Raw genomic sequence first — 23,637 nt, 5'->3', positions numbered from 1 at the left:
GAGCAGGTTTTGGCATCATTGGAGTTAACATGAGCCAATGCTTTGCATATGTATGGTTTGTTGATTACTATCTCGGCTGCATCTATACTACTCTTCGCCTGCGACCGATACATAACTGACCGTAGGGTTCTTGTAGATCGTTCCTTGGGATGGGGACTTCGAGGACTTCGAGATCTTTTCTTCTCGAAGTAAATAATCGTACTACTCGACATGTTGAGCCAATTCGTACATATCTCGGAAGTTTTCCCCCGAGAATTTCTTTTTGTACTCCACGTCTGGGCTATTTAGGGCGATCTTAACAAACTCGACTTCAAGGAGAGGTACTCAGCACCGGTTTCTAGCCAACTTAAACCTCGTAAGGTATTCCATTGTAACTTGTCAGATGATTAAGCCATCCTGGCCAAAGAAGAGACTAACATTTCCATTCCTGGCCAATAGAATTGCTCATGAAATTTCTCGATTAATTCCTCCCAACTTTGGATGAAGTTGGGTGGGAGATTGATGTACCATACGAATGCTGAACCAGTCAATGAAAAATTGAAAAGTCGTACTTTATGAAAGTCACTGTTGACATCTCCACATTGAGCAGTGAACCAAGCCACGTATTCCAATGAAGATAAGGATGATTCCCCAGCGAAAAGGCTAAAATTTGGAATTTTGAATCCCTTGGGATACTCGAACCTTTCTACGAAGGCTGGATATGGGTGAATGAACTTTGGAAACTTCAGCCTAGTTTTTAAAGCTGAATCAATCATCATCTGGACTTTGACTATATCAACAGATGTCGTTTCTGCTCCCTCGTCAAAATTTTCTGATCTGCTGCTGGATCCATCACTTTTCTTTAAGTCAATCATTTTGAGCCGAGCATATCTTGTCTCGGCTTGTATCGTTGGTAGGGGACTATTCTTTAGAAGAGGATGTCTGGATTGATTGGTAGGTCCAATTTCGTGGACTTTGTTAACCATAGTTTCAAGTAGTCTGTTGTGCACAACGCTATTATCACGGATCCATTCAACTATACTCTTTACCTCTCGGCTGAACATTTGCTCAAATTGCCAGGATTGTTCTTCAAGTCGTCGTCGAAGAAACGATCTAGTCAGTGGTTCAGAGGCCTTACCACCATCCTCGTCACAATCATCCACTAGTCTTTTAACAAAAAAATGTCTTTTGTCACTTTGGTAGGGAACTCTGTATCACAAGTTTGACCGCCGAGATTAACTTCATTTTTTTCGACGTGTTACACTTGTGGCTTCAAGTATCGCGGCAACATGATGATTATGTGCCTGTAACAAGCCATCTTGTCCTAGGTTTTAGACTAGAAGATTAGTACTCGACTTTCCCATGATTGTTTTCTTTTTTATTGACCGTGTTTCAATGGTCATGAACTTCCTAGTTTTAGCATTGGATTTCACCAGGCGTGCCAAAATGTTGACCCTAAAAACTACCAAGCCTGCGTGACGCGCATGCCGAGTAATTAACAAGCTAACTATGTCATTCGATTGTGTGCAAGGCGTGCCATCTCGTCGGCCGAATTCGGTCGGGAAGTAAAATATGCTGATGTTGCGTTGAGCGAGCTATTGACTTCTCAATCTTGTGACTGCGGCTAAGGAAGGAACACGTTTCGGCCTTTGGGTTTTAGGGCCTATAGACAAGGCTGCTAGTTTTGCGAAGTTCACAATTCGTCGAGGTCGGGTTAGTCACAGTGATTATATTCGTGAGAGTATAAGCACGCTGACCTAGTACCAAACTATATGGACACAAATACTTGAAAGAAATGTATGTCTTGATCGTAAATATGGTCCGACCATCGAAATGTTGAACTCTGAAACTTACTTGTGAGTATCCAATCATAAACAAAACTCGGTTTTCAAGGTGCCGAGCCAAGTATCCTTGTAACACCTCACTTTGCCGAGAAGGCTGATGAGATGACATCTACCAACAAAGACTCGGAAATCCCTGTTGGCCGAGACTTGAATAAATAGCTACTCGGCCTCAAAGCAGTGCTGTCTAACCAAACTGAAGGTACTCCTTGGTCGACTGGTTCTATGGCTCCAATGTTGTTTATCCAAACTGAAGATGTCGCCGGTTGCCTTCACAATGCTGTTTATCCAAATTGAAGATGTGTTGGTGGGAAGAAATGGGAGAAGGATAAAATCTCAAAGGGTGTTGAGAAGCTTTGTGCACGGCAATTTGTGTGTTGAATTGGAGGGGGCCTTGAATGATGCACTCCTTTCTCTATTTATAGCAGCGAACCCCCTCATGGCCGAACCAGAAATGGACTAGGATTAGAACTCCTCAACCTAACCTAATTAGGTTTCAACCAATCCTAATCCCTATAGGACTTTGAACCAAGCCCTTTGATGAACCAGATTCATCTCTCAAATCTAAGCATCTTTATCTTTAATACTCCTTATTGCACTAGGGTTTGACTACTTCATCTTTATCCAAAACAATCCTTTTCATAATAAGATTCGGCCGACCTTGACTGGCTAGCCCACGACAAGATTCTAGATGAATGTCACTGGGCCGAGAATGACTCTAAGCTTGGCCCAAAATAATAATTTGGGCCCAAACATGTACATACGTACAATAATTGTTCACGGTTGATGTCCTTTACTACTTATTTAGGTATGTGAACAATGCAGACGTAGGGAAGAGGATAATCAAACTCCAAGTTTCAATCACAAAGTTAAATACTTTTCACTATTCGAGCTCCAAATCTCTCCCGAAATGTTGCGTTTTTTATTCCATTAGCTTGAATTTTCTTTGTGAACGAAAAATCCTATAGTTGGAGTTGTTCTTATTGGTGCCGTGTTAGACGGCAATTTGTACTTGGTTTGTGTATTTGGATTTTGACTCACTAAAAGAAAGAATTTTCTTTGTTGTAGTGAATTTGGATATTTTATTTTTTAGAGTCTCGGTTGAGGTGGTTTGATTGTGTGAAACGAAGACATACAGATGCTCTAATTAGAAAATGTGATTATGAAACAGATGGTTAGGGCAAAAGGAGTAGAGGAAGACTTGAAAAGAAACTTTAAGAAAAAACATGGAGTATTTGAAACTAACGGAAGACTTGGCGCAAAACTGAGCGTAGTGACGTTCTAAAATTCATATAACCAACTTCACTTAATAAAATAAAGCTTTATTGTTGTTGTAGACACAATCGCAATCTAGAAATCATCTATTTCAATAAGATGTAAATTTTTATTCAACAATCATGGGGCTCTCATCTTTAATGCTAAGAAAACAAAAGGAGAAGAAGACCCTACCTTCATAACAATGGCCTCAACCGTCACCACCACCTAGTGGAGGCAATGACGTTAGTTACAGACACCCCATAGGTCGTCCTTAGTCCTTACTCCTCTTATCCATTTTTTACGAAAACTGGTTCCTAGTTGCAGATAAATTAGGGTTTAACTTATATGTTGTTTTATTGCCATGTATTTCTAATATACAAGAGAAACTTGCTTGCAAGGACGCTATTGACGGTATCTTTGTTAATAACGTGTGGTCATGTGTTATAACTTGTTCAATATCTTTTAAGCCTATAATGCATCCTCGTATATTTTAGTGTCGACCTAGACACAAATACAATCAGTTTACCAAACTGATTGCATGTAAGTTCTTCTCATTTAAAATGGGCGATGCACTTAAGAAGGAATGACTCTATAAACAATTACTATGTATATAAAAAAAATATTGTTTGACTCCTTACATATAAAGAGTTGTTTTTCTTCCAAATGAACATCTTAAAAAAAATTATTTGATTTAGAAATCCTTTAGTCATTCATATGAATCACACAAATTGATGGTTCATAATAAGGATGTTACTTATTATCATGACTGCCGATTGGTCTAGCACATATGGATGACTAAATGGTGTCCAAACGAACGAATTTTTGTAGAGATGGCTTAGATGGTGATAAAAATAATGAACAATTCCGATAATGATATGACAAAATTATGTCATGTCATGGCGCTGAAGGAGGAAGAGTAACCACATGTATTGTCTATTAGTTTTAATTGGTCAAAATGATTTTTTCTTATATTACAATTGTTGATTATTGATATTTGATTGTTATGTCCTTATTATGTGATCGATATATCGTTACTTAATTTTGGTTTGTTCTGAACATATTAGATATTTCCTTAGGAAACGACCAAACCGTGTTTATTATTTCATTCAACAAGAACAAGGATGAAACCAGGAATCGGTCCCAGCCGAAGGAGGAGGAGCCCGTCGCCTTGTATTTCATGTCAGCGTTTTGGGACCCACCAACCAAAGTCATCTTATCTTTCCAGTTAGTCCAGAGCAAAAAAACAACCATCATCTCATCACTCTCTGTCGTAGTCATAGTCCATTAGCATATAATTAGATTAAATTAAATTAATTAAATAAAGTGATTAAATTAATTAAATAAAGTGGGAGGTTTGTAGCCTGCAGGGTGTTTTTTTGGAGACAGTTGAAAGAACCCAACTCAGGAAATCCAGCTTCGTTGCTCAGAAATAAGCAGAGCTTCCAAAAAAGCACTTTTTTGGTTGCTTGGTGGGAAGCATGCGCATGCCTTGGACTCTTAATTTTCTTCATTAAATAAAATTCCAACCATCCAAGTGGTGTAGTACTTGGCATGGAGTGGAAGAAGATATGTTTGAAAAGTGTTTTTATTGACATTTCAAGGAAGTAGAATTTTGTACAAATGTGCTTTTGGCTTCTGCTTACTAGCTGATCGGCCTCACAGATTCACACACAAATTTCCCAAGGCAACCATGCGGCTGCTGCTGCTCTTTCTGGCTTTCTGCTTCTCTGGAATTCATGTGATCTCTTCTTCTACATACCTAGATGATGGTATGAATAGTCTTAAATATCAATATATATATGCATATATATATATATATATGTGTGTGTGTGTGTGTGTGTGTGTGTATGTATGTATGTATGTATGTATGTATATTGATCTCTTATTTCATGGGAAAATTGGGTTTTGTGTAGTTTCTACTTTTGGTCTACAATTTCAAAGCTACCTTCATATCCGTTCACTTGAGAGGTTTTTTGTGATATCATGTTCATCTTCCTATTCTCCATGACGATATTCCAAATCAATCATCTGTTATTATATGGGAAAGTAAAAACGGATGACACAGTGTGATTGGTTTGGGATACCAGTATTAAGCATCCTTGGTGTAGATTCTTTCGTGTGTGTACTTAGCGATTAGTCCATTTAATTTCGGTCTAATGTGAATTATTTTGAAGTTTTGGTTAAATTTCGTTCTAAACCCTCATTGTTCCTATTAAGGGTAGTTTATTGATTTATAAGTGTGTTGATCCAGCTAATGCCCTCCAATCCTTGAGGCAGACATGGAGCAACGTTCCACCCAGCTGGGACAAGTCAAACGATCCATGTGGGGAGAGCTGGGAAGGCATCACTTGCAACGGTTCGAGGGTGACTGCATTGTGAGTGTTGTTCATCTTCGCATTCTGATGTGATCGTTGTAATTACGAGCATTCTTGCTGACTTTCTTAATCAGATTTTGAACCAGAACCTCTTCTGATGTTCATTGTGCAGGGGATTATCAGGAATGAACGTGGAAGGGAAAATTGAAGGTGACATCGCGGGGCTCTCCGAGTTAAGATTTTTGTGAGTGTGATTGTTCCTCCTTTCATACCAGCATTATGTTTGCAGTATATTATGAACTGAGCAACACACAACAAATTTGATGTCTAATTATAAAAATATGCATAAAACATGTTTATTTTCACTGTCAGTTATTTTGTTTAGCTCAATCTTGATTAGGGATGGAATTCGTTTTGTAACAAAGCTGAAATATTAACATTGCAGAGATCTTTCATTCAACAAAGGCCTCACCGGTTCTCTCTCTCCACGATTAGGGGATCTGAGCAATCTAAACATCCTGTAAGAACAATTTACCAAGCAATTTTTCACATCTGCACCTTTTGAACTTTATGGAACATGAGTTTTTATATCGGATAATTATACGAGACTGTTTCCATGTTTTAGGATCCTAGCTGGTTGCAGCTTCAGTGGAATTATTCCAAGTGAATTGGGGAAACTAGGAGAGCTAACCTTCTTGTAAGAATTGGACTAATTATTCATACTGTTAGTGCAACCCAATATGATGTTTTTCTTTTCCCAAGTTTATATAACTTCGGTTTTTCTCAGGGCTTTGAATACGAATAACTTCACCGGCAGTATACCTGCTTCTTTGGGTAATCTCTCCAACCTCTATTGGCTGGACCTGGCAAACAATCAGTTGACTGGACCTCTCCCAGTTTCAAGTGGCACTACCCCCGGCTTAGACCAACTGTTTAAGGCTAAACATTTGTGAGTATTTTCCGTTTTGAAACTCTCTCCATTCTGAAAAGAAAATGAAATTCTAGTAAGGATTATGCCACTGCTTATTGCGTAAGCATTAAACAGAGTATATGAATTTGCAGCCATTTGAACCAGAACCAGCTTTCAGGTACCATTCCAACCAGACTTTTCAGTTCCAAGATGATACTGAAACATGTGTAAGTTGATCTGAACAATCAGTATCTAATTTGTCTATCAGTTTATGTTCTATACTTAAACTGCTTGTCATTCTTTATTTGCAGATTGTTTGATGGAAATAGATTCAATGGGACTATTCCATCAACAATATTTTCCGTTCAGACTCTCGAGGTTCTGTGAGTGAAAAGCCATCTTGATTTTTCTTTTTCTTACACATTTAAGTGTATCTGCTTCTTGACACTTATTAGACTAAAACCATTCTTTTCTGCAACAGTCGGCTTGATAGAAATGCTCTGACGGGACCAGTCTCCTCAGATATCTCCAACCTAATGTATCTCAGTCAATTGTGAGTACAAACTCTCCAAGAAAATACTTTGCTGTGCTTTTACCATAATCTTAGTGATGGCTAATCAGCTTTTACACGGTTTTTATTTTCTCTTCCAGAAATTTCGCATGCAACAATTTGAACGGCTCTTTACCCAACCTAACTGGATTGTATGCCCTCAATTATGTGTGAGTACATGGCATGGAGCTGTCATTTGCAGTTTCAGTTTTCCGGGTTGTTCTTGTGTTGTACTGATAAATCCTAATGATTTTACTTCAGAGACCTTAGTAACAACTCGTTTGATCCATCAGAAGCTCCGCGTTGGATCTCAACCTTGCTCTCGCTCACCACTATGTAAGTCTGATGGAGGGTACATGAAGATGTCTTGGTATATATTGATGAGTCTTGGAAAAGGACAGTGAAAAATTTATTGTGATATCATTTTGAAATTATTTACTGTTATGATGCCAGCGTTTTAGAAAATGTAGCACTTCAAGGGACTGTGCCAGAGAGGATGTTCAGCATACCGTCATTGCAGCAAGTGTAAGTATAAGGAGAATAATGGAATGATTCATCTACGTCTTGCAATATCAGTAAACTGGCATTCATCTTTTCTGTGACTCGACAGGAAAATGAAAAACAACGGGTTTAACGACACATTTAACATGGGTGATAGCATCAGTCCGCAACTGATGCTTGTTGATCTGCAGAACAATAAGATTCAGAAAATAACACAGGGTTATGAGTACAAACATACATTAATGTAAGACAGTTCACGGGCCTCGATCTTAATTTTCTATGATGTTCTGTATTTTCATGGGACAATCACTCTTAGTTGTGACTTTTACATATTGCAGACTTGTTGGGAACCCATTGTGCGATGAATCTAGGTCGAGTCTGTTCTGTCAGCCTCCACAATCAAATACAAAAACGTATGCTACTAGCACGGATTGTCCATCCATTACATGCCCCGGCGGTCAGCAGCCAAGCCCTCAGAATTGTCAATGTGGATATCCTTTTGAAGGAACACTGGATTTCCGAGCCCCCTTTTTCAGTGATTTGACAAATGTGACTCTATTTCAATCCCTAGAAAGGAGCCTATGGGAGAAACTTGACCTCACTCCCGGTTCAGTGTCACTTGATAACCCTTTCTTCAACATCGATGACCATCTTAAAGTACATGTGGCTCTCTTTCCACCTACAGGAACATATTTTAAAAGGTCTGAGATTATCAGGATTGGTTTTGATATGAGCAATCAGACTTACAAGCCGCCAAAGGAGTTTGGACCCTTCATTTTTATTGCAGCTCAATATAATTTCCCAGGTAATTTTAAATCAGTGTTCATATACACTTTCCCTACATTAGATGATCAATTAAACTGACAGTAAAAAACCCTAATTGTTTCAGACACGCATACAAGATCTATAAGCACTGGTGTTATTGTCGGGATATCAGTTAGTTGTCTCGTTCTTGTTGTGGGCCTCGTGGTAGTAGGAATTTACGCCATTAGGCAAAGGAAACATGCTGAAAGAGCCATTGGTTTAAGCAGACCTTTCGGTGAGTAACCATTCCTGTTGTGGATGATTTTTAGACTGAAATTCTGTTATTAATACTAGATACTGGTCAGCTTATATTCACTACTCTCCTCTATCTTCCAGCTTCATGGGCGCCAAGCGGAAATGATAGTGGCGGTGCACCACAGTTAAAGGGAGCAAGATGGTTTTCATATGATGAGCTTAAGAGGTGCACCAATAATTTCTCTGACAGTAATGAGATAGGATCTGGCGGCTATGGGAAGGTATATAATATTCAACTCATTCAGTAACAGCTATGAAATTGTGCTTGAAGCTAAAAGATTTTTTTCTATACTTTTCGGTTGGCTATCCATAGGTTTACAGGGGCATGCTTTCTGATGGACAAGTGGTAGCAATCAAAAGAGCTCAGCGAGAATCGATGCAGGGAGGCCTCGAGTTCAAGACTGAAATTGAGTTGCTCTCTCGCGTTCATCACAAGAATGTCGTTGGTCTTTTGGGATTCTGTTTCGAACAAGGAGAGCAGATGTTGGTTTACGAGTTTATGCCTAATGGAACACTTAAGGAAAGCTTGTCAGGTCAGTTCTAGATTTTACTTCTCGCTAATTCATATTTTTAGTTTTATGTGTTTCATTTAGTACCATCGATTTAACACGTAATGATAAGCTTTGTTTTAATATGAGTTGCAGGGAGATCTGGTATTCATCTCGATTGGAAGAGGAGACTCCGAATCACTCTTGGCTCGGCAAGAGGACTGGCTTACCTGCATGAGCTTGCAAATCCTCCTATAATTCACAGAGATGTGAAGTCCACAAATATTCTATTAGATGAACATTTAACGGCAAAGGTTGCAGATTTTGGCCTGTCGAAGCTGCTCGATGACAGCGCAAAAGGACATGTATCGACTCAGGTCAAAGGAACAGCGGTAAGTTTACAATTAAGCATTTCAAATGTTATCATTTATAACTACCTAAAATGTGATCTGCTAGGGTAAGCACTAAGCAGGAAAATCGTGTTTTCCAGTTTCAACATTTCTTGTATTGTAAGTTACGGTCTACACTTTCAGGGCTATCTGGATCCTGAGTACTACATGACTCAACAATTGACCGATAAGAGCGATGTGTACAGCTTTGGAGTCGTTATGCTTGAACTGATAACTGCTAGGCAGCCAATCGAGAAGGGAAAATACATTGTCCGCGAGGTACGATTGGTGATGGACAAGAATGACACAGAGCATTACGGTTTGAGGGAGTTAATAGATCGAAACATTCGAAACTCAGGAGCTCTTATTGGGTTTGGGAGGTTCTTGGAGCTAGCCATGCAATGCGTCGATGAATCAGCTGCAGATCGTCCCACGATGAGTGAAGTTGTGAAGGCTATCGAAACCATTCTGCAGAACGATGGGATGAACACAAACTCAACATCAGCATCTACATCAACCACAGAGTTTGCAGCATCAAAAGGTGCTCCGAAACATCCCTACAACGAAGGCTTGCCTAAGAAGGAATTCAATGACAGCACCGGCTCCTTTGATTACAGCGGTGGATACACTGTTTCAGCGCAAATCGAACCCAAGTAGTAATTATGGAGTGCAACGAAGTTTTGTGTTATTCAGTTTCTTCTTTCGTAATTGTAATTTTCTGTATCCATATATACATAAATGTAGCAAAAGAATACGTAGCGTTCTTGATTTCAACTGACAAATAGGCATGTAATATTTTTACGTTGTGTCTTGGTTCTTTTGGATTTGATGCAAGAATCCTTTAAACATGTTTTTTGATAATTGATAACGTTTCTAACTAGTGACCACATTTGACATAAAAACTTACAATTAAGCACGATTGTAGAAGCGTATCTAAGTATTTTTTTAGAAAGCACTTAAATAAATCATTTGAATATATAGTAGAAATTTCAACATGTTTACACTTGTAACCTTATTAGCAGAATTGCTCCCCTATAAAAACAGTCTCTTCAAGGTAGAAAAACTTAAAAGTGCTTATGATAAGAAGCACTTCGAACTGTTTTTTCAAAAAGCACTTGAATTTAATAACATTTTGACGCTCTTCTAATAAAAGCACTTTTAGCAGTATTGAAATTCAGAGAATCATTTCATTCCACACTTCCAAGTATACACAATCGCATCTTAAAAATTCAGTCCTCAACTTCTTTGGAAAAGAAAAAAATGAGAACAAACATAAGGGAACAACTACAAATGCAGCAACCTTGAGCAACTCCTCACTCTCTTTTGCGATGGCTCAGTCCTCGACCAGTCTCCACTGTATCCCGCATCAATGAATCGCAACCCGAACGCTGCAACTGCAGCCCTAGGAAGAACCGTATTCGAAACCCTGACCCTCAACGGGAACATGAAGTTTTCCGGCGTCGTCGAATCTTCAGACATATCTTTCAAAGACAAGGCTCGTTTCTGCGACCAACATATTTTTCTTCACTTTTGATCAACTTCTGAATTTGGTAGTTATATCTATATGACTTGGCTTCTTTTCCCGAAATACACCAAAACGGTTGAATTAGTTTGGTTGTTGGACGGCCGCAACTACTTTACTTCCAGGAAAAAGATTGTTTGAAAACTCAACGGTTGCATTTTTACTGAAAGTTTGAGCTAACACTCACGATTTGTAATCGGGTTTGCGATTAAAATTTTATGTAGGACATTTCAGAGATGTTCCGACTGTCAAAACGGAACTGATCGTGGTCACAAAATTTTTTTGGTTGATTTTTACGTTTTTTTTTTTTTTGTTTTTTTGGTCAAACGATAAATTTGTTAAATTAACTACCGATATAGTTTGAACTCATGCCGTTATACAAGGACTTAACACAAAAACCACTTACTTCACAAGATTAAATATTCAATAAAAATACTTATGTAAATTAATAAATGGTGAAACTGCTTACAAATGGTGTAAAACTCAATGGTCGCAAAAGTGGGTGAGTGTTACTCAATAATCACATTTTCACAAAAAAAACAAAATAAAAATGAAAATATGAGCAAGCATACATCAACAAATAAGCATTCGTTTGGAAGCTTTTAAAATAGTTGAAAATATTTTTGGTAAAAATTCTTTTGAAACCATTTTTAATAAAAATATAAGTGAATCTTATAAAAACACTTGAAGCGTTTCCTGCAAGGAAGCACTTCAAGTGATTTTGAATTCTAAAAATATTTTCTCTACAAACGCTTTCAACCGTTATTTTAAAAGCACTCTCAAACGAGTTCTAACAATCTTTCTATACCTTAATTACCCGATTCTAACATTTATTTAATTATCTACCAGCAATCCTTCCATCCTTTTCTCTCTAAAATTAATTCCCCCCCCCCCTACCCTATTGTTCGATTTCAAATACGAGGCAAAATCTGATAAAAACGTAGCTAATGATAAAGATTTATTTTATCATCCAAATCAAGGAACACTATTTTATTTTTACCAGAATAAAAGGACTGTTTTATCGACAAAAAAAAAAAAAAATTAAATGACAAAGACTAGTTTAACAAATCGAGAAAATTAATAGATCATCGGGCAAGCAACTGCCTCTATTTTTGTATTTGGGTGCCATTTCTGAAATTTAGATAGCATAACTAACCACAAAACATAAATAGAACTGAAACAATAAAAAAAGTATGTAATAAATAATGTACAAGTGTATACTCTATAGTTTATTGGGTGGAAAAAAAAATACACCCGTACCAAATACACGAGAATAACTTGTATGGAACAAATTCATTGTCATTTTGCATTTCATTCTGATGAGTCATGTGTAGGGAAACTTAAGCATAACATTGGACTAAAACGCTAAGGTGACGAAGAACTCGTTTTACGAGGTCATCTCTGGTCAAGGGGCTAAGGCAACATTAAGCTCTAAAATGAACAAAATTAGTAGCTAATCAAATGACTAAAAAGAATAAGGCTAAGTTTGACCTCATCGAATGCAACATGCAGCCTCAAAATAGACTAAGTTTGTAAAGTAATATAATATCAAGAGAAATAAATTATAGCCTAGTCTTAAAATTTGATGGGCTAAAACGGCCCTCTATTACTGTAGATAGCCTATGTTCTTTTGAAAAAAAAAAAAAGCAAATGTAAAATAATATCGTTACGCGTATGCGTATATATACACGGGGGAGATTGCTTCTATTTTTGCGTTATAAATAGGAAGAGGAGTCCAATGATGAGTGACATCCTCACAAACGTAAGAGAATTGGATCTGACCCAAAAAATAATAACAAACAAAAATAAATAAATATTAACCGCAAGGGATAAAATAAATTAATCCCACCAAAAAGCCCGAGACAACGGTAAGCTCTTCTTTTCTTCTCTTTTTCTTTTCAGAAAAAAAGGAAGAACAAGATCACAGTTTGTTGTGCTAAAAGTAGGAAAATCCAATCCGTGCCGGGCTGTCCAATCCAGTGCAATCCCATCCCATCCAGCCTTTGATTCGGAATTGAAGTGAGAGAGACAGTGAGCTCAGAAACAACCAATCAAATCATTAGAAATGATGATTCATGCCACAGAGGAAGCACCGCGTTTCACTTGTTGATGCGACGGCGACCGCAACGGCGTTTGGGAGTGCGAGTGGGACTTCGCATTTGATATTGACACTGCAACAACAACCAGAGGAGGAGGAAGAAGAAGAAGAAGGAGGAGGATTAGTGTTAATTGTGGTTGATTGTGGTGGATTCGGTGCTTAATCCCGGCAATGAAATCGGATTAGGAGGGGCTGGCGGAGCAATGAAGGGCGGGGTTGCGGGCGGTAGTTATTCCGGCAAGCGGCGATGGAAGGGGTTGGTGATTGGAGTGTTGGGTCTAGTTTTTCTTTCCATGCTCGTTCCACTTCTCTTCCTTCTCGGCCTTCACAATGGCTTTCACCCTCCCGGTAACTGTCTCTCTCTCTCTCTCTCTCTCTCTCTCTCTCTCTCTCTCTCTCTCTCTCTCTAGATCTGTTTCTCTCAGATCCGATTTTGCTTTTGCAATGGTAGTTTTGGATCTCTCTCAAATCTCGATTTGTTCTTTTTGTTCATAATATGCAGGATATGTACCAGAACAACGAAATTCGCCTTCAGTAAGAACTAGAACTTTGTTTTGTTAATTTGGAATTGTTTTCTGTATCCTACATTCTTGGTGTTGATCTGTTTTATTTTTCTTTTTTTGAATTTTCGAATCGGTGTCAGATTGGAGGATATGGTCCAAAAATCATCATAAATGCTTCTAATCTGTTAGGGGTAAACTATACTAGCCAGCTTTGTAAATCGAATTCATGGGTAGAAACACATTGGTGAAGATAAATTACTGATTATTTGGTTTCTTGCAGGGGGGTGGTTCGAAGCATGTAGATGATTTCGTGAAAAATTTCACACCAACCCTTTCAAAGGTTCGTTGCCTACTGCTCTGGTGTTAGGTTTTTTATGGTACCGCTGCTTTTCGTTTGATACAATGCTTAGTTAGTTATAGGGAAATAGGCTTGTAGATGAAACATCACTTAGCTTCCAGACAAATGCTACTGAAATGTGTGATATTTATTGATAAGGGCAATGTTTACTTGTTAAAATTCTTCAAAATTAGACATTGTGTCTCGTTGAGATAAATTCTGCTAGGAATTTGTTTATGTATTTAAGAGTTGTGATGCTGGAAAGTCTTAACTATTAATGTGTAAGGGGCCGGAAAGAATTTACATATGGTATTCATCAACTTCCTCATCCAGCCGGGTCATCTAAGAACTTTTAAGTCTTGGCGTGGTCCTCTAAAAAGTGTTAAAACTATGGAAAAATACAGCAATAATACAAAATAAGCTCTGAAGTATCCGAGTACTGTACACTTTAATTCATCACAACAAATTATCGAGTCACATGCAGTTAGCAGGTTTTGATTTTTCTTTCTCTATGTTTAGGCGTTGGCTAGATCCAATAACTGGATTAATGTGCCAATGGGCTTTGAATTATTCTAACACGTCTAAGAGTTCTTCAGGATGTGTTTTAGACTTTTTAGTTCAGGAGCTTGAGGAATAAATAGTATAGTAACCAATAGACACTTCCTTTCGAATTAGGACAAGTACAACTGTTTTGTTTGGTTACCAAAGATCATAGGCTTTTGATTGGTTCTTGTGAATTGTACTCAATGTATTAAAAGCGTGAGGCGTGGGAGAGGCGTCCAAGGGATAGCCCAGCCTAGGTGTGAGGCGAAGCCTCACGGGACGGGACCTAAATTTTTTAATATATACACTGTGTGTACACATGTATTATATTAAAAAAGAAGAAGATTATTAATCAATAATCACCCTGAGCACACACATATATTATAAATACATACACACACACACACACACACACACACACACACATATATATATATATATATATATATATATATAAAATAGAGGATGAAAAGCACAATGAGCACACATAACAATGCACGCAGACGGCACACACATCCTTTATATAAAAAATAAAATAAGAAAACAAGGCAGAGAGATGATAGTGCAAGGAAGAGGTATGAGGTAGTTAAAACCCTACCCAAAATTTGGGTTTGGGAGTAAAAAAAAAAATTCCCCTGAGGGGCACCTAGGCGGCTCCGGCGACGCCTTCCGCCCACTCCCTCAAAACAAAGGCGGCAACCCTCAAGCCCAGCCTCACAGGGTGCCTAGGCGTGCCCTGAGGCGAGCCTTTTAAGACATTGATTGTACTTGATGGTGGAATCTGTGGCCCTATGTTCTATGTTTCTAACTGTAGGATATATGTACCTTCATAGAATCTGAAAACTAATTATGGGCACATACAAATTTTTTTCTGTAAGTCTTGGCATTTAATCTGTCTTTGAGATGAGAAAATTAAAGATCCACAGTGAAGAAATATCTTTATAATTTACCATACTAGTTTCTCCATCTGTGGTTCTATTTATTTCGCGGGTCTTCCCAGTCTTTCATAGTTGCTGCCTAATTAACAGAATTTGTATCTTAGGAACACCTGCCTATCCAGGTTATTGTGGTTTGGGATAAGGCAGCCATTCACTAATCCATGATATGAGAATTAATTTTTTGACTCTAGTGTTTGGCATTTAAGGCCTATAGGAACCATTGCAGAAATATTTTATTCATTTGGTCTACAAACACGGTCAATAATTTGAGTGATGTGATTCAGGCATCTCAAGTCTTCAATGATCTGATTGATTTCTCTACCTTTATTTGTTTTGTGCCAGGATATACTAAAGAATATTTCACATAAAGTTATTTCACATAAAGCTGAAAATGAAACCAAAAATATCAGTGCTGTTCACAACAATGAACAAGCCAGTGTCGTTCACAACAATGAACAAGCCAGTGTCGTCCACAGCAATGAACAATCAAAAGGCCTGTTAATGTTCGACGCCTTCTAAGGTTTGTCTATCCTTTTTACTTGCCACGTAATAGATTCTAACTCGAATTTTGTTTTCAGTAACTGCAGGAGTTTCAGCTCCACCTCATGATGGTCCGCACTCACTTCCCATTGAAAATGTATGCATGAATCGGCCATCTTTTTTCCTTGGAATCTGATTAACATGCTAACGGATTCTGTTCTTGTAGAGCTATTGCCTTCTGCTCTGTTTAATTTGGATCTTTGTGGCAGAACTCTAAAGCTGGTGACTCAGCTCAAATCATTGATTATGCGAAAGGTGGTGTGGATCAAAGTGGAAAATCATGCGAGTTGAAGTTTGGGAGCTACTGCCGTTGGCGTGAACAACATAGAGAAGACATGAAGGATGCTATGGTGAAGAGATTGAAGGATCAACTATTTGTGGCTCGAGCATATTTTCCTAGTATCGCGAAACTTCCATCACGGGACAAGTTGTCTCGTGAGTTGAGACAAAATATTCAGGAGGTGGAGCGTGTTCTTAGTGAAAGTACTACAGATGTTGATCTTCCCCCGCAGTAAGTCATGGAAACTATTCCTTTATATTCCCATTTTCTGCTCATTCAATGACAACAAAAAAGGGTTTGTACTTACAATTGACGTTTTAAGATCTGCTGGTTGAATTTGGTTGTCAAAATCGCCTTGAAAATGCACAAGTTCTCATAATTCATTCCTTCTTTCTTACAAGATTATGCTGCTGTTTTATATTTTTAATCTTATTCTGGGACAGTCCTATACTGGTTTTCTTAGATTTCTTTCATCATGGGCTATTGACAATGTTTCGAGCTTCCCCATTGAACTAAGCACAATGCCAATTGTTTCATCAGGATTGAGAAGAAGCTACAGAGGTTGCAAGCTTCAATAGCCAAAGCCAAAACATTCCGCGTGGATTGTAATAATGTTGACAAGAAACTGAGACAAATATATGATATGACTGAGGATGAAGCGAACTTCCACATGAAACAAAGTGTCTTTCTCTACCAACTTGCTGTCCAGACTATGCCAAAGAGCCACCATTGCCTGTCAATGAGACTGACTGTGGAATATTTCAGATCTCCTCTTGACAATACCGACTCCTCTCTGGCTGACAAATACGTTAATCGTGCATTCCAGCACTATGTCATATTCTCCACTAACGTACTTGCATCCTCAGTTGTAATCAACTCAACTGTAATGCATGCAAAAGTATGTATTTATTCTTTCTTCTGTATGTATTTTGCTGCTAGTTAGCTTCACTTCTTGTGATGACTCCAATTAACAAATTTTTTTATGTTTCAGGATAGTGGGAAACTGGTTTTTCACGTGCTCACGGATCAAGAGAATTACTTTGCAATGAAACTCTGGTTTTTCAGAAATACTTACAAGGAAGCAACGGTTGAGGTGTTAAACATTGAGCAGCTTAATCTAGACAACCGCAAACTATATCTTTCACTGCCTTTGGAGTTCCGTGTTTCCTATAGCATTGATGCCCAATCCAGAACAGAATACTTATCAACTTTTTCTCACTCGCACTATCTTCTCCCTGAGATATTCCAGAATTTGGAGAAAGTTGTGGTTCTGGATGATGATGTTGTTGTCCAGCAGGACTTGTCTGCTCTATGGAGCCTCAACATGGAAGGGAAAGTTAATGCTGCTGTGCAGTTGTGCTCAGTGAAGTTAAGTCTGCTGAAGAGCGTTCTTGGCAAGAACAGTTTCGATAAAAATTCATGCGCTTGGATGTCTGGATTGAATGTGATTGATCTGGTTAAGTGGAGAAAGCTCGATCTCTCTGAAACTTACAAAAAGTTTGTAACGGAGGTCAGTGACATCTTAAGTTCACCTAATACCTATATTAATTGTGATTTTTTTAATCAATGTTTAACAAAGAGCGGGAAAAAACATTCACTTTTAGAGTTGGGATGGAATGCTTGACCTCTTTGGGTTTCATCGTCTTTGGTGAGATGTTATGTCATTCAAAACCATTATTGTCATTCACATTTTCTGACATATTTGCATGAGCAGGGGACGACGCAAGAGGGGGGAAATGAAGCCGCTGCTCTACATGCAAGCTTGCTTACCTTTCGGGGCTTGATTTATCCTCTTGATGGTTCATGGGCTCTCTCTGGGCTAGGTCATGACTATAACATAGATGTTTATCCGATAAAGAAAGCCGCAGTGTTGCACTATAACGGGAAGATGAAACCTTGGCTTGAGTTAGGGATCCCAAAATACAAAAGTTACTGGAAGATTTTCCTGAACCGAGAAGATCAGTTCTTGAGCGACTGCAATGTGAATTCATGATGAGCTGATTGTCCGTGTTCACTACCAGAGGTTATATGAAACACGGGGCTCCAGAAGCACTAACCGATGGATGCCTTATTTTTCGGGTGCTGAGAGTTTTGTTATCAAAGCTTCCAAGGCGAGGAAGTGATGCCCGCCCCAAGTTTCACACACATAAGTGTAATTCTTTTGGTAAATAAAAGACTCATAAAATTTTATTTTTCTTTCTGGAAAGAGCAGAAGGACGAAGCTCCCGGGATGGCAGCTGAAGCTTCTGAGGTTACCGCATTAGGAAGACGAAAGGTGATCTGACGGACAATTCCGGTGGAAGTGTTTTGAAGGGGAAGTTGTTTGCTTAAGAGGAAAGCTGTTCAAATAGTTGTGTACACGCAGGAAAGGGTGGTAGCTATTATTTGTTTGTCCAACGTGATTCATTTACCATCTTGTATTTTTATTTTATTTAATTTTTTTCAATTTTGTTTTTGTTAGGTGATATCAGGGGACTAATTCCTTTATAAATTGTATTTTGTTTTTCTCTGAACAAATCAATTTAACCATTGTCAAAATTGTGTGTTGTCGTCTTCATCTTCCTCTCCAGATCTCGGGTCTTACATGTTTAGTTGCCACTTTCGTCGGCGTTCAGTGTCTTTTTTTCATTCTTTGTGTGTTTAGTAAACGAAAGATACGTTAGAAATGAGAATGATACCACTCGAAATTTTGCATTTTTAATGATGTCCCATGACAGGGTTTGGGTTACGTGTTAATAAAACGTGGTAAGATAGTAGCATATGCTTCTCGACAACTTAAGAAGCATAACTTGGTCCTGGAGGATCATCACCACACAAGGACTGAGATAGACTAGACTAAAATGCGAGGCTACAATGTAGAGTTTTGGCAACGGCCGAAAGCCTGACGGCAATAATGAAAGGTTGAGATTTAACCACATCTCACTTAGTTAAATCTCAACCGCTCACCGATGGCAAAAAATGTGCGAGAGAGAATTTTCAGACTTAGTAATGCGGCATGAAGGTAGAAGGCCTAGTCTCTCCCTACCCAAATCCCATAGTACCCCGAGTCAGGCCCGAAGGCTGTAGACCCTAAAACCCAAGATTCTTCCAAAACACAAAATCGATTTCAATTAAAAAAAAGATTAAAGTGGGGTAATGATGGTAATTAAGCATAACAAGATAATACATTCAAACTCAGCAACCGCCTAAAACCCTGCACCCTGACGAAACATCATATTGATACATACATGGACAAAAGCATCTCAGTAGTGAAGGTTCGGATTTGGGGCGGCATGATACGGCGGCCGCCATGCGGAAGCGGTGAGCAAGCAGAGATCCTTCCACCCAAGCTTGAGAGTCCCATTGTCCTCCACCAGAGTGTACCCGTCGGAAGGGAACATCCCGAGCAGCAAGGTGGCCTGAGTTGCCGCATTTCCCGCCAGGGAAATGCCCCTGAACCCGCTCTGCTGAAACTTCTCCCTCCAGTTGTGGAACTTCACCTCTCCGCTCCTCGACGGCCCGCCCACTGCTAAAACGTTACGAATCTCTCTGGAGAGCAGCTGCTGCTCCACCACGTGCCTCTCCTCGCTCTCTTCGCCGTAGCTCGCTCCCAAGGAATCAAACAGGGCAGAGTAGTAGTGTATGGCCTCCACAAACCGGCCCAAGAACGAGCCAGCGTGGCTCAGGTCTTGCTCCACCACCGTTACCACTTTTGGCGCCAATCTGAATCAATAGTAACACAAAAATAAAAAAACAATTCATATATAAACATGTGCTGAAGTATATAATAAAATATGCAGCCATGAGACATTAGTCCGACCCTTCTACCTAAGTTTGAATCTTGCCCGTGAATTAAGATGTGGAAATTATTTCCGAACGCGACGCACACTCTTGTTTAATTCTACTTCTGAAGTCTTCTTTGAGTTTTTCAATCTAGGATCATAAACGTTTCCAAGTTTGAATCTTGTCCATAGATTAGAATACAGAAATTATTTTCGAACACTCATTTTCTTCCGAAGCGTGCTTTTGTTTAATTCTATTTCTAAATCTCCTTCTAACTTTTTCAATTTAAAAACCAGAAATAAACCGAATAGCGCGGTGAAAATGGAAGTTTAGAATCTCAAAATATCACTTTGTTAAAAGGTCACAAAAAAAAAAAAAAAAAAAACCAAATCTTTAATTTTTGCTTCCTTCTCACTATGAAGGTGCAGCTTTTTGCAGTTACTAGATTTGAAAAGCGCATGAAAGTTGCAATTGATCTAAACCCAATAACATTATTTGTTTAACAATTAGTCAGCGCTAGCTAGTGTTTATTATAGTTCGATACTTTGATCACCAGCATCGATCGAAGACACCAAAAAGTGCAACCCAGAAGAAGCCCAGTTCGAATTTTCATGATATGTTTACCCAGAAAAGTGGAAAAGCAAGAAATCAATCGGATTGGATTGGACTGGATTGAAGAGACGTTACCTCTGCAAAAGCCAGAGCGTGTTGGAATCGGAACCCGTGACATCGTAAAGCGAATGCTGCAGCCAGTGCACCGCCACAGCCTCTCTCTTGCTGATATTCAGCCTCTCCGGGTCCAAGTTCCCAACTTTCTCCGCCACGGGGAAGAACTCGAACGGAAGCCCTAGCTTGTCTGCGAAATCGGACAACCGCTTTCCCGTGGCCTCCAGGGCCACCATTGAGGTCCCGAGCCCGGTGAGCCTGACGTATGGAGGACCGCCGGGTCTGGAGGCCAGGATGTGGAACAGCCCGGGCCATTGGAGGCCCTGCATTATGTCGAGATCGACGATGTGGACCCTGTCCTCCCGCTCGAACGCCTCCTGGATCGCTTGATTGGCGGTGAAGTGGGAGAACTTGACGAAGGGGCTGATGCCGTTGAAGACTTGGAAAGCGGAGACCATTTTTTGGGTGTAGGTGATGGGGACGGAGGAGTGAGGGAGGGAGGCGTAGATGCCGAGGCAGGAGCTGACGAGGCGGGCTGACATGGCTTCGGAGAAGTAGGCCGCGACGCGCTGGGCGGAGGTGCCGAATGGGGTGGAGAGCTCGGAAATTTCGAGGAGCATTTTGGTGGCTTCGTCGTAGTTGTCTGCGGAGACGGCCTCCGCGCATTGGAGGAGGAGGGTGAGGAGGTGTAGGCCTTCCTCGTCTCGCTTTTGCTGCCGCATCTCTTCTTTTTTCTCTCTGAGTAGGTAGACTGCTGAGGTTGTTGGTTGCGGCGGGGCTGTGGCGGTAGCGGTTGTGGGTGCGGGTGCAGCGGTTGGGGTGGTGGACTCCGCCGCAGGGGAAGAGGATGACGAGTTTTCTAATTGTTTGTCTTGTGTTTGATGAATTGCCTGATTAAAGGAAGGGCTTTGGTGATGTGGGTTTGTTTGGTTGCAGGTCATAGGGACATGAGTAGGGTTGGGTTGGGGTAGGGACAGCCCAACCCCTCCGCCACCCCCAGACCACGACTGCAAGTACAAGTCATTGTTATCCGCCGTTGATGTGTTGAAGATTGCAACGTCATGTAGGGCACCAGAGTCCAGATTGAGCTTAAGAGCCCCGGGGCCAGGACCACCTTGTTGTCTACTCCTCATGTCTGGGATTGGGGTCGGATTAAAGCTCGGGACTGGAAGGGGCAGAGGAGGCGGCGGCGGCTCGGATATGGAGCGGAGTCTGTACTCGAGGAGAGCCGCGAGGCTGGGGTTGCAAGGGAAGATAATCTCCCTAACATTGTGAATGAGCTGGGGGATGGAGACGTTGGTGGAGCTGTGGATGAGGTCCTTTATGATCCCGTCTATCCATGCCGTGGCGGCAGAGGAGCTGTCTTCCATGGCGGAAATAGTAGTAGCAGGGGTAGTAGGATTCGAAGGAGGAGTCTTTTCTGGTGGGAACAAGGGCAGACCAGAAAACCCACAAACGGCCGGAGTGGTAGTGATCTGGGTGGTGGTGGTCGTCGGCTGAATCGGAAGAGAGCGATGAAACGACAATGGATCGATAGGACCCCAGCTGCCAGCTGCTGCAGCGGAAGAAGGAGAAGGAGAAGGAGAAGGGGAAGGGGAAGGAGAAGCAGGTGACAATAAAGCCCCACCAGCTGACGTCAAAGCGGTCAAATTTGTGGAAGATGGTACGGGTAACAGCATAGTGGAGTAGTTGGGATAAAACATACTACTATTCACTTTACTGGGGTTTGGATTTTGATATGGGTTTGGATATACCGGCTGGACTGGCGGACTATTATTAATAATCCCGCGGCGGGAGAGCTGGAAGTAGTCCGAACCGGCGGTTCTGCTTGTCGGGGTGGTTTGGACTTCGATCTCGGACGCCATGCGCTTTCTCATCATCTTGGTTGGCTGCTGCTCGACGCTGCTGCTGTTGGAATTGGTAGTGCTGTTGTTCATAGGACAAGAAGGGCTTCCTCCACCGCCACCGTGGCTACTGCTGTTGTTCTTATTGCTGCCATTGCCGCTGATGTGACCGCCGACATTGTCACCGAGGAGAGCACAAGCAGCCATTGGGAAGATTACTGGAGATCCTGGAGGACGACCTAACGGGACTAAATAGTGCTGGGACAAAGGGAGGAGAAGGTGTTTGGTGTTTGGGTTTCTTCATGGATTGGGTTGGTAATAAAAATGGGATCTTGGCAATGGGAGGAAGGAGGGGGATTGCAATGTCCCAAACAGATAACGGTGTAAAGATTGGGACAGCGGCTTTGGGATTCCTTCTTCTTCTCTCTCTTAAATCTCTCACAGTGTGTCTTTCTCTCTCTGGCTCGAAGTATTTCAAAGCAAAACACGAGGTCCCAACTCCCAAGTGGTAAGCTAGTTTAAATAATGTAAGTACGCCGAAGCTATGTCGCTTGGATGCATCTGGGATTTTTTCAGAACCGAGAAGAAAAAGGGGAGGGAGAGGGTGGCGAGAGGGTTGCTCGTGCTGGGAGAATGGGATTAATGGCGATTAGCTAAACGTCTGTTTGCGGATGGATGAATTTAATTATGGGTAATGCAAGGTCAGCCAAATTATTAAATTAAGTTTCCAACCAAATGACGTGTAGCACGATGATAAATACTTAAGTAATAATTCAATCATCAATAATCATAACATTTGGTTACAAATTTAATTTATAAATTTAGTCTCCCTAACATTATTCATTAATTAAACCCTTCTTTTGATTTTGTTTTAACTTTCTAATTTGTGTCTAATGGATTAGATAATGGATAATACTACGATGACCAAATTTCTAAACCAAATTTTGTAAACTAAATGATGTGGATGTTCATGATTGGATTATACTTAAGTGTTGATTAACGTGCTTATTTCTTATTGGTGACACATTATTTGATTTGCAAATTTTTTAAAATTTTAGTTAATTAAATAACAAGAAAGTTGATGATTGGATTATTATGTAAGTGTTAATTAACGTGTTTGTTTCTATTGATTACACATCATTTGGTTTGTAAATTTAGTCTACAAATTTAATCTACCTAGCAATACTCTTACAAAATTAGAACTGTTTATATTAGAAGTACTTCTGCTCATAAGCGCATTTTAAAATTGGTATTTTATACTATTCATGGGACAATGGACTTTCTCTAGTCGTTGACTGCTTCTATAGGAAGGATT

General features: G+C 40.0%; 3 protein-coding genes across 6 annotated transcripts; 2 read left to right on the top strand and 1 right to left on the bottom strand.

The window, feature by feature from the left end:
* The first annotated feature begins 4,104 nt into the window (after nt 1-4,104).
* Nucleotides 4,105-10,150, top strand: LOC137723689 (leucine-rich repeat receptor protein kinase HPCA1). Its single transcript, XM_068462883.2, has 19 exons — nt 4,105-4,846; nt 5,329-5,452; nt 5,565-5,636; nt 5,838-5,912; nt 6,018-6,089; nt 6,180-6,341; nt 6,455-6,529; nt 6,614-6,685; nt 6,784-6,855; nt 6,954-7,022; nt 7,114-7,188; nt 7,306-7,377; nt 7,463-7,597; nt 7,692-8,158; nt 8,243-8,392; nt 8,494-8,633; nt 8,726-8,945; nt 9,057-9,292; nt 9,434-10,150. Exons 1-19 carry the CDS (start codon nt 4,768-4,770, stop codon nt 9,944-9,946), a joined length of 2,880 nt encoding a protein of 959 aa, XP_068318984.2. The 5' UTR covers nt 4,105-4,767; the 3' UTR covers nt 9,947-10,150.
* A 2,373-nt stretch (nt 10,151-12,523) lies between these two features.
* LOC137722694 (putative galacturonosyltransferase 7) lies at nt 12,524-18,588 on the top strand. Of its 4 annotated transcripts, none has more exons than XM_068461754.2 (10): nt 12,524-13,257; nt 13,412-13,443; nt 13,553-13,603; nt 13,693-13,752; nt 15,573-15,723; nt 15,809-15,867; nt 15,980-16,281; nt 16,591-16,948; nt 17,042-17,560; nt 17,765-18,588. In XM_068461754.2, exons 1-10 carry the CDS (start codon nt 13,113-13,115, stop codon nt 18,041-18,043), a joined length of 1,956 nt encoding a protein of 651 aa, XP_068317855.2. In that variant the 5' UTR covers nt 12,524-13,112; the 3' UTR covers nt 18,044-18,588. The 4 variants fall into 4 exon arrangements, with proteins under 4 accessions (XP_068317855.2, XP_088548990.1, XP_088548991.1 ...); XM_088692864.1 differs by having other exon boundaries at nt 12,530-13,257; nt 15,818-15,867; XM_088692865.1 differs by lacking the exon at nt 13,553-13,603 and having other exon boundaries at nt 12,530-13,257; nt 15,818-15,867.
* A 552-nt stretch (nt 18,589-19,140) lies between these two features.
* Nucleotides 19,141-23,035, bottom strand: LOC137723399 (protein SCARECROW). The gene is made up of 2 exons (XM_068462592.2): nt 20,500-23,035; nt 19,141-19,752 (listed from the first exon to the last, which is right to left on the bottom strand). Exons 1-2 carry the CDS (start codon nt 22,527-22,529, stop codon nt 19,293-19,295), a joined length of 2,490 nt encoding a protein of 829 aa, XP_068318693.2. The 5' UTR covers nt 22,530-23,035; the 3' UTR covers nt 19,141-19,292.
* Nucleotides 23,036-23,637: the final 602 nt, after the last annotated feature.

Source organism: Pyrus communis, chromosome 4, assembly GCF_041283825.1.
Source record: "Pyrus communis isolate YQ-2024b chromosome 4, ASM4128382v1, whole genome shotgun sequence".
NCBI classification, from domain to species: Eukaryota; Viridiplantae; Streptophyta; class Magnoliopsida; order Rosales; family Rosaceae; genus Pyrus; species Pyrus communis.
Note: the sequence above shows the minus strand (reverse complement) of the source record. Positions and strands in the feature narration are given on the sequence as shown.

Coding starts and splice junctions, on each gene's coding strand:
- LOC137723689 (XM_068462883.2), top strand. CDS start 4,768: ATGCGGCTGCTGCTGCTCTTTCTGGCTTTCTGCTTCTCTGGAATTCAT. Junction 6,686..6,783: donor GTTCAGACTCTCGAGGTTCT/GTGAGTGAAAAG, acceptor TTTCTGCAACAG/TCGGCTTGATAGAAATGCTC. Junction 7,189..7,305: donor TTGCTCTCGCTCACCACTAT/GTAAGTCTGATG, acceptor TTATGATGCCAG/CGTTTTAGAAAATGTAGCAC.
- LOC137722694 (XM_068461754.2), top strand. CDS start 13,113: ATGAAGGGCGGGGTTGCGGGCGGTAGTTATTCCGGCAAGCGGCGATGG. Junction 15,724..15,808: donor CAGCAATGAACAATCAAAAG/GCCTGTTAATGT, acceptor TTTTGTTTTCAG/TAACTGCAGGAGTTTCAGCT. Junction 16,949..17,041: donor CAACTGTAATGCATGCAAAA/GTATGTATTTAT, acceptor TTTATGTTTCAG/GATAGTGGGAAACTGGTTTT.
- LOC137723399 (XM_068462592.2), bottom strand. CDS start 22,529: ATGGCTGCTTGTGCTCTCCTCGGTGACAATGTCGGCGGTCACATCAGC. Junction 19,753..20,499: donor ACGCTCTGGCTTTTGCAGAG/GTAACGTCTCTT, acceptor CTATTGATTCAG/ATTGGCGCCAAAAGTGGTAA.